Consider the following 11,169-nt stretch of genomic DNA (forward strand, 5'->3'; position numbering starts at 1 on the left):
TGAACTTCATATATAATGTTTTTGTAACAAACTACATATTGAATGGAAATAAAAGATGTATTAAATAACTACAAATAGAAAAATATTTTCGCGAAATTTTAAATCATAATATCGCGTACTTTCATTGAAATTCAAACCATTCCTTTTTAAATTTTATTGCACATGTGTGTATTTTATTTTGTATTCGACTGAAGCTTTTTTGTAGTTGTTATTATTTAGAAACATAGTTTTATTTTATTGAATATAGATATATGTTATACATGTGTTTTTTTTCGTTTCAAAATACTTTTTTAAGCCTAGTTTCTTGAATGATTTTTACTTCATATTTGTTCAAAGTACAGTTTGCTACTTATTTTTTAGTAGCTTTTCAAAATTGTAATTTAAGACTAAATGATTGTGTTTTAATTCGTGGTATTTAATATTTTGATCGTTCAAATTAAGGACATAATGAAAAGAGTTTGTTTCAAACCGTTTTAATAAATGATAAACCAGGAAATGATAAATTGATACAAAATTTTAAAATCAATTACTTAAGTTTTGTTGTTGTTTTTGTTTGACAACGTCCTTCAACTGGATTTTTGACCAATAACGTGATGTTTTTCTTTTATCTTGTGTACAAACAATAAATAAATTAATACAAAATCCCCTTGAAAAGACTTAAAATTTTTCATAGATATTGATATGCGTTAATTTTAATCTCATTGTGATTTTATTTGCCCTTCTCAACAAAATGTTAGTGAATGTTCTGTGAATAATATTTATCATACTTTGTAATAGATTTACAAAAGTCGTCGCATAATAATATTTCGAGCTATGTTTCAAGAACATAGTAATGGAAGTAAGTTTAAACTGGTCAACATGTTCTCAAAACGAACATTTTATTGTTATATCTTTAGTGAGGGAGTGAACTAGAATATAAAAAAAGTATGTTACATTTTAGAATGCGGATGAAAGGCAACATGCACCAGTAATGAGATCAAGGACAATTAGCACTGTAAGAACACAAAACTACATGCACGTGTGAGAATGTGTGGGGTTTCAGCTAGGGCTTACGCAGTTGCGTGCAGTCTATTTCTAAATTATTGAATTTATACAATTTCCAGTGTACAATTTACCATACATGGCCAGAGTTTAACGATATTCTGTCAATACAAATCAAGCTTCGCTAGAGAGGAGGTGGAATTATTTCATTTTTATACTAATATTTTTTAATTTTTTGCTGACGAGGGATAGAGTTTTGCTAGTGAGGAGCTGTTTTTATTTGACATATATTTGTTTAACTTTTGCCAGATATGTCCCATTCGAATGAAATCTTAAATATTTTAGAGCAAAAGCTCAGATCAAATATTTGAAATATAACTCCATTTTTAACTATATTATGTTTATGAATCAAACTTTTTGTTCGTGCTCTAACCTAACAACTGTAGGAAATTATCACCATGATCACTACAAATCCTTTTTAAATGATAATATTGGCCTATTAATTTAACTCATCTTTTAATTCCTTTTTGCACTTTTGTTTTTCTTACGGCACATGTAATTGATGCACCTAATAGAACTGAATGTTTTTCTTACATTTTCCTTCATATTCTATAATTGTTCATACCATGACATCATGGAAATAACTGGAAAGAGTAAATACAAAGACGCTAACAGATCGAGTCATTGAATTTCATGGTTTCTCTGGAATGTTCACACATGAGTTTACGTAATTAGTTACTCATTCGTTCGTTATCATTATTGGAGTACTAATATTTTCTTGGATTCGTGATATAGGCAACCACGGATTTATATGTAGGAATATGTACAACGAAGTGCGCATTGTATTACAGCCTATGGCAAATATCCACAACAATATAATTTTTATATCATGCCATGAGAATTGACATCAACAAAAATAAAAGAATCCACAGTATTTCAAAACGTTAAATGCCGTATGAAAGAAATACTATTGTCTCATAAAAGAGTACAGCGAAAAATAAATGTTTAGCTAATATATTGTTTGTGTCTGCTAGATTACAGTGCATATTTATAGTCATAATGTCTAATATTATTAGTTTATTTCAGTTCACATTACCCTGTCACACTTTGTATGTGCCTATCCAAAGCTAAGAGCCTTTAATTAAGGGACTTCTCTTCTCAGTTTCAAAGTGATTAACTTTTCAAAACACTAGTTTATATTGATAGGGTATTATTAAGGAGTCCAAAGAGCAAAACAAATATATAGGTTACTGCTTGTTTTCGATATATAAGCCATTGAAATTTTGGCGGGAAAATGTTCTATGTTGACTTTTCATAGCTTTATCATTGACAAGTTTTTAGTCCCCAAAAACTATTAAACATTATTAAAATTCTATAAGACTTTAACAGACAGCTTATCATTATATATGTAAAAGAATTATAAATAAAAAAATGGGGGTCACCGGGCAAAATTTGTTAAGGCATTAAAATGGATAAAACAAGAAGATTCCGAAAATCTGACAAAAATTCCAAAACATCACAAGCCAGCTTCCGTAAATGTTTGTCTTGTGTTGCCTTCTTCTATATCTATTTTTAATTGTTTTAATCATAAATCAGATTGTTTTCATTATTTGAATGATTCACCTTTTTTTATAACGTGTCCTTTTGTAGCTTACAATACTACTATATCCATGGATCGTACGATGATCGTCAGTTGTTTTACATTCTTCGTCGTTGGTCTCTCGTGAATGATTTTCTCACTTGTAATAACTACAGGCACTTCTCCTGATTCATATATTGATATTCTAAATCATTCAACTGGTCTTCATGTGATATTTAATAACCTAAGCATGCTATTAGCAAACTTATGTAAGACATTACGTTTGGTACATTATTTCAAACTTCCAATAAAACGACTTTCATTTGCCATGTTTTCCTCAACAAGTATTTAGCAATCTGAATGGATTTGTCTTTTCTGCTCAAAATTATTTTTACATTTAAGTTACTTTCTTTACAATAAGAACCAATTAAGTTACTGTAAGTTGTTTTCTGAGAGACTGAAAATTCCGATATTTTCCGTAGATCAAAAATCTTTTTTCGAACTTGTCTTCCTTTCCATAATACAAATGTATAGTGACATGGCAGTATGTTGGACTATGTAAATTTCAACTGAATTACTCGTGTTAAGGGACTTTTTCAAGTATATTAATTTATAATAACATTCACGGTACCTTATTTGTTCTGCACCAGATGCTTTTTAAATGAATGTCTCTTATAAAAAAAAAAAAACACTTCAAAGTTAAAATATAAAATTAATATAGATCAATATCAATTGTTTTGTAATCACAAGAAATGCAAATGTAAATGTTAATATTGTATGTGGATATGTCTTCAGACAAAATAATTTATGATTTTGTTTTCAGCCTGAAGAATTCCGCCACAGCTATGTTAGTCGTAGTACTGCTGTAGGACTCTGTGATCCATGGGTAGATCTTGAGATGGATAACACAATTCTGCCCAAAATTGGTAGTGCTCAGCGAACGTCAACACGAGGAACAACACACAGCCCAGAGAGAACAAAAGAGTGAGTATTCACAGAACTGCATGCTTATATGATTGAGCCTCCTCATGGGGATATCGATTATATGATCACTTGACTATTTTTATTGTGATTATTTGATTACAAGACTGAATACTTTATGTAATTTTGATTATCTAATAATCTAGGAGAGTGTTTTTGAATATTTAATTTTCCTGTTTAAAACAAATGATGATAATGTGATTATGTTGGCAAAAACTTTGTGACTATGTGATAACTTGGACACCCCGATGAGGGGACTCATGTTTTTGAGCTTATTGAAACAAAATGTTTTAAAAGAAACATCTGATTATGAATTTGCATATTTTCTTCTTATAGAACAAAAATCAAGAAAATAAAAAAAGTTTGATTTTTTTATCTTTATTTATTCATATGCAGACAAAAGAAAGAAAAAGATGCCAAAGAAAAAGGCAAGAAAGACAACAAGGGGAGCACTCGACTGCCAAAATTTCCAGTTGTACCGTTCCATGCTGGAAAAGAAAACGCTACAATGAGATTTCCCTATCAAGATATTCCTAAATTTAGGTATTGACTTATCCATTTTATTATACATGTTTGATAAACGAAATGTGTCATTTTCACACCATTTAAGGTTATAATATTGAACATTGATGTTAAACTAACAATACGAATAAACTAACAATAAGAATGAGCACGAGGGAAGTTTGTGATGACTATGATTTTGATGATGATGTACTTTTAATAGAAAATATTGGAAATACGATATTTTACAGTTAATATTTCATTGTTAACAGTTTGAAATGATATCACCGTAATATTTGGTTGGCAGCTCGCGCATACAGCAATGTATGTTTCACCCCGCCGCATTTTTGCGTCTGTCCCAAGTCAGGAGCCTCTGGCCTTTGTTAGTCTTGTATTAGTTTAGTTTGGCGTTCATTATCACTGAACTAGTATATATATTTGTTAAGGGGCCAGCTGAAGGACGCCTCCGGGTGCGGGAATTTCTCGCTGCATTGAAGACCTGTTGATGACCTTCTGCTGTTGTCTGCTCTATGGTCGGGTTGTTGTCTCTTTGGCACATTCCCCATTTCCATTCTCAATTGGTCTATTTGTTAATACTTGGTTATTGAAATTTGGAATTATTTTGGAACATTTCGTAATTGTTGGGGAATGAGCTGATGAATAGTTAATAGTTCACAAATGCAAATGACATACATAAATCCTTGATTTATAGTTCTAAAAATCAATTTTGCGAACACACATAAGGTAATTGCATTTATTTTATAAATACGGGGTTAACAGTTCGCTAAAAAAACATGGTTATTAATCGTTAACAATTCCAAGGAAATGTGTCACTATGTGGTATAACAATTCGGCGCCAAAAAGTACCAAGCAGTAAACTGGTACCGTTTACGTTATTAATTGTATATCATTTAATGGACTATCAATTCCTCTCAGTGTGAAGCAATAATTATTGTTCCTAAACCTCAGTCTTTTACTATATATTTTTTATTTTTTTTTAGGGAGGAAATGAATCAGAGATTTAGTTTAAATGCTCCACAGAAGATCGACAAAGATTATAAACGTACAAAAGATGATTTTTACAGAATGGATCTAGATAAAATAGAGGAAATTCATCCGATGAATCGACCGCACATGCGCAAAGCCTACTTTGCATATCTTCAAAATACTCCTGGTTCACGAAAAGCGGTGTCTGAGTGTGTAAAGTCACTTGATGAGTCACAGAAACCTCAGCAACAACCAACAGGATCAGCGCAGAAGGCTAGTTAAAGTGATATAGATGATATAAGTGTTCTTATTTGTATGAAATAGTATTAACTGTACAATGCCATCCGTCCATTAATAAATCGTTAGGAAGTGTTGTAAACGAAATTGAGTAACGATTTTCATTTCTTTATTCTCATTTATATAAACAGATAATAAATTGGAAAATGTATTACTTAACTACATCAATGTTATTGATATAGAGAAATTTTCTTTACATAAAAGTAAGAGTTTCTCTTTACTGTATGCATAATAGATATAATTAGACGTCTTTCGAAAAAAAAACGAGTTAGCATAATAGTTTTAAAAGCTCCATAACAAAAGCAATTTGTGATTATAGATTGATTACATCACGTATTGCCAAGACTTTTCAAAAGATGCATAATGAGATACAAATTATTACAAAATAATCTTTGTTAGTTCTGTAATGAGTATAGATCCTACAAATTTTGAGGAAAAAACATGTTTTGTCGTAACTTTTTCTTTTATTGAGTATTGGGTAAATATTTAAAAGTTCGAAAAACAATCGTTTTGGTTGCAGGGTAATACTCAGTTGACTAGTAAAATGTATTTTGGTATCTTGTAGAGGAGGTATTCTGTTGTTAAGCTTTATAACTCTTAAACATTATTAAATTTGTGTTAACCATTTTTATGGTTATATATTAAACTTCTAAGATACACATATTATTAAGGTATTTTACATACAATAAGATCTATCACCATAAATATGAGTACGTCAAATGTTCTCAAATATTTTAAATACAATGGTGACAAACAACACTTCGAAATTAAATGTAATAAAACTATTTTACTTTACGTATTATATATTGTATAAATTGGAATAATAAGCTGTGATAATTGGAGTATTATGAAATGTTCATTGTTATCAATAAATTATGAAAAGTGTCCTGAATTCTGTTTTGAAGTATTGATATGTATTACATGCACATGATGAAAATAGCATATTTTTAGATTGTGTGGGTTTACGTCGCTTTTCGTGAAAAAAAAGTCATACAAACTCTCAAACCTATGAATTTGAAGACCACAAATTTATGATACCTTGATGTATGACGGAAGGGGACAAGTGTTAACACCAATTAAGATTCTCATTAATAGTCGTGTGAATCTTATTGTTATACATATTTAAAAAAAAAAAAAGAAGATGTGGTATGATTGCCAATTAGACAACTCCAAACAAGAGACCAAATGACACAAAATTAAACAACTAAAGGTCACTGTACGGTCTTCAACTATGAGCAAAGCCCATACCGCACAGTCGGCTATACAATGCCCTAACATGACTAGTGTAAATTAAACCAAACGAGGAAACTAACGGTCCAATTTATGTACAAAGATATGAACGATAAATAAATATGTAACACATCAACAAACAACAACCACTGGATTACAGGCTCCTAACTTGGGCCAGGCATAAATATACAGAATGTGGCGGAGTTAAACATGTCAGCGGGATCCCAACAGTCCCCCTTGCCTGGGACAGTGGTGTAACAGTAGAACATAAGAACGAACTATAAAAATCAGTTGAAAAAGGCTTAACTCATCAGATGGATACAAATAGAAAGACATCTAACAAAAACACCGTGAAACATGTACATGATATATGTCCACTTTTGATAAAAATGGAGAAAGATATATATTTGAGATTCAAGTGCAATAGTATATTTATATAAAACGACATGTCTTGACTCTTCGGGTTTTGACCGGAACTACTCTGTGTTATCCTCACATTCCCTTTATAATGGTTCGTTCTCCTAAATAGTCCAGAGAAAATATATAGTGTTGTATCTTGTAGTTTTGCTGTCAAATTATTGTTATCATAATTATCTTAGTAGCACTATGAATAAATATTAAGTTAGTGATGAACTCTATCTATGAGTCTTTCTTAGCAAATCATACAGTTTAGAATTGGAAATATGAATAATTTAAAAATCCATAGTCTATCTTCAATGGAAATTTAGGAATAAATTTCTAAAACTACATTGTTTGTAGTAAAAACACCATCGAACCAAGAGTTACTGTTCGTGTCGTAAATTTGATTCCTATATAACTTTTTATGTCGAAGTCAATTATTTATGATATTGTGCTTTTAAAATGAAACGTAAATGTGTACCACTATTACCAAAGTGAAAATACATCCTTATATATAAAAGTAACATTGGTCACTACAGTTCAACAGTCATAAATCGATTGAGAGACAGCAAATCCAGGGTTGCAAACTAAAACCGAGGGAAACACATGAAGAAAAAAACAAAATGACATCAGGACCACGTGCACTGAAGTGTAACAAAATCAAACGCCAACATACATAGAAACGAACTATTAGATAATAACTGCCATATTCCTGACTTGGTACAGGACAATTTAAGAAACAATAACCTTGTTATATGGCTAGCATAACCTCCCGCTGATATGGCAATGTTAAACAATTGTGCTACCATGACAATACTACGTGACAGAAATACAACACACACACACATCCACATCCCCCTACACACACACACACACACGCGCAAGAACACTTTTCACAGAGAAACACACAAACATATGAGATAATAGTCGACACAACATAAAACCGCAGAACAACAACAAACATCTTCCATCAACGACATACAGCATAAGAAATCACAAACAGTGACCAACTTTTGAAACGAATATGTACTCTCAAAGTTCCTACGATTATTTTTAAAAGATTTACAAAACGAAATATGGAGACACGTCAACTAAAGAATGTAAAAATGATTCTCTAAAAGCATCTATATACACAACATTCTTTCAAATGATATACGACAAAATAAACGATTTTTCGTTTCCTATCTTTAATTTTCATCTTTTTGCACTGTTTGTTCCTTGATAATTAACAACCTGATCAGTTGTGTCGTGTCTGTGATGACGTTTTAGATGTTAATGCACTTATGATACTTGTAACTTTTTGTGGTTTCTTTACTTTAAGAATACTAAAATATATTTTTCCTAATATATATTTTCAAAACACACATCTTTGCTGTGAAAGTCTTGCTATACCTTAAGGATTCGTTTTGATAAGTTGTGCTTTATCCAACCTCATATTTGCGGTAATGTTGTTTATCATGTTTATTGAACCCATAAACTAAAATACGATTCATGTGAGTTGATTAACCATATTAATATTTTATTCTTAAGATTCGCAGTTTAAGATTATTATTATGTGTTATCTGTACTAACGATTTTTTTTTAAATTCAGGGAGGGGGGGCTTCATTAAATAACTCATAAAATATATATTCTACACAATTATGAAATCGCATGGTCATAGATTCGATCGAATATTCCATTAGTTATCTTGTTGTTATAAGTGTTGCAAGAAATTTTCTAAACCGGTATACATGCACGACTGCACCAAAATAACGAATTTATTTTTGATGCAGCGTTTTATTACGCATTTATTTAATTTATAAGCCTTGTACCTTTGATAACTATTTTATATCAAGGTGTTCAATAAAACAGAGTCTTCCTTGGAATTTCCACTACAAATGTTTACAAACTGGGGTATACAACTGTCATTAAAGATAAGGTTCAACACTGCCAGAGTATCTCGACAAGTACATACACTTTTTTATACTTCATAGAGATACTTCATCATGCGTGTGATTTAGTTGATCGGTTTTGTTTATTATCCACTATTGAAAATAATTTTACTGTGGTAAAGTCCTTTTTATACAACGGCTATGAACAGGAATTAAGGTAAATTTAAACACAACATGACCAGTAGATTATATTACATTGAGCATGAGGTTTGGAGCATGTGTTTATCTGTTCCTACATCTCATTCTAGTTGTTGGTACATTTAATTCATTTTTGTTTAAATAACCACTGATAGAGCAGATACGTCCTAACACCTAAGTGCAATCAATTAACGTTTCTTTTGTGTTTCGTATTGGCTAGTCTGTAAATTTCTGTTTTGGGATTCTGGGAAATGTTGTTTATGTTGTCTTTTTTATTCTCTCGGTCATGATATTGTCTGTCTAACTTATGTGATGGTTTTACTTGTCATCTGAGTGTCTTGTTTTTCATCGTTCATATACAATCATATTCGGACGATCACTTTACGGTTTTATAATGTTATTCAAATTAGAAGTGATTTGGTCGGGCATATGGCGCGTAGTAATATTAATTAACGTTTGTATTTTCAAACAACGTAAATTTGGTTTGTTCATTCTGGTTACAGCGGTAAAATTTTATAAATATTTTCAAATTTCTCTGAAGTAAGATATCATATCAATTATATTGAGCACGGGTTGTTTATGTTATCAAGTTCATATATTATTTTAAAACTAAGTTTTGTGACCTCAACTGCATTCTAAAACATGGAAAGGAAAATTTCTTTTTGTTACTTTGGTGCGTTCATAATGATCGGAAACGATCAAAAAGATCTAATTAACAAGCTTTCTGATTTTCTAAAAACAACCAAACACATGTGAGGTCAACTTTATCTGCAGAAGATTTAAAATAAGTTTTTATTCAGCTCTCAAGCAAATTGATTCTTAACAAAACAGCAAAATATATCTACGGTGTCTCTGGAACTCTTCTATATACATATATACATACTAAAAGAAAACATCTATACCACAATCTCAAGGCTATTGTCAAGCCCTCCACAGAAGTATTAGATTACTTTCTATTAATTTTTTAGAATTATAAACAATATTGAAACATATGGGTAGTGTTGTTGGCGAGCTGAACATGGTTTTATATCCATTGATACATTACAAAATTAATAATATAGTACGTTTCAAGACTATTATAACCTCAGATGAATTTTCCTGCTATGGTAAGCTTCCGTGTGATCATATAGTTCCTTACATGCCTAATTACCTATGTACTCTATTTTTTTTTAAATATTTGGTCCATGAGTGATGAGAGATAATCAAACAATCGCTTTGGGTGTACCAAATTTATTAGAAGTATCATTTTTTATGCATTTCAATACAAGAACAGGTAGAACAAAGAATTGATAACGGAGACAAAGTTTATCAATCCATCTGGTAACCGGGCACTATAGCAACAATCAAGTTAAAGAACCCTAGAGGAACCACAGTAACAACAAAAAGAATAACACTGTGTTCGTCGATATGGTAAGTGTCTCATTCTATCAAATTGGTTGCGTTAGTGTTATTGTATGCATCGTTGACCAAGCAAATCAATATTTTGTAAAAAAAAACAAAAAAAAAACGAACAAACAATGGCACAAGAGGAAATATGACAGAATTGATTTAATTTTTAGATCTGATGACTATTTTGATGTCTTTGAATATCTATCAAAAAAGACAGAGACCTATCGTGTTGGTTGAACAATTATAATGCCGATCTTGATTCTTTAATTTATAGTGTCGATTCAGTTGTTCTCTCTCGAAACCTTGGTTGAGATAGGTGTTTGCTAGGAGGACAATATATCTAATACTTTCAACAATATAATTCTAATTCTTATCCAATCTGATATTTAGAATCCTGTGCATTGAGAAACATTATTAAATCAATTAGTATGAATGAAAAGATTTGTCAACCTCAAAATATTCTGTAGTTAAGTAGCTTATACTTTCATAGATTCTGCTTAACTCCTAATTTCTGTAGCTATTTCAAAGATTGAAATTAGCTGCTAAAGAAAAAGTGTAAATTCAATCTTTGCAGCATTTTGTTTTTAAATAGTAGTCCTTTTGGTTATCTGTGACTTTGGTTTACTGTCTCATTGACGTATATATTCAAATTTAGCAGTATAGTTGATTTCGTGCAAATTCTTTTTGTGTATCATGTTTTTTCTTCATGTTATTATCAAGAAATAAATATTTACAGATATGTGTTTTTTAAATTT

The 11,169-nt window shown here is 30.7% G+C and overlaps 1 protein-coding gene across 7 annotated transcripts in view; it reads left to right on the top strand.

Annotated features, from left to right (window-relative positions):
• LOC143053955 (uncharacterized) overlaps positions 1-6,032 on the top strand; it is a 32,108-nt gene extending 26,076 nt beyond the window's left edge. For 6 of the 7 annotated variants that reach the window (XM_076226778.1, XM_076226781.1, XM_076226777.1 and 3 more), the window contains 3 exons: positions 3,384-3,544; positions 3,938-4,084; positions 5,044-6,032. In XM_076226778.1, coding sequence (XP_076082893.1) covers positions 3,384-3,544; positions 3,938-4,084; positions 5,044-5,311 — 576 coding nt within the window. In that variant the 3' untranslated portion in view covers positions 5,312-6,032. Of the gene's footprint in view, positions 1-940; positions 995-3,383; positions 3,545-3,937; positions 4,085-5,043 lie in introns of all 7 variants that reach the window. The other variant, XM_076226775.1, reaches the window with a different exon arrangement.
• The last annotated feature ends 5,137 nt before the right edge of the window (positions 6,033-11,169 follow it).

Source organism: Mytilus galloprovincialis, chromosome 12 (genome assembly GCF_965363235.1).
Source record: "Mytilus galloprovincialis chromosome 12, xbMytGall1.hap1.1, whole genome shotgun sequence".
Taxonomy (NCBI): domain Eukaryota; kingdom Metazoa; phylum Mollusca; class Bivalvia; order Mytilida; family Mytilidae; genus Mytilus; species Mytilus galloprovincialis.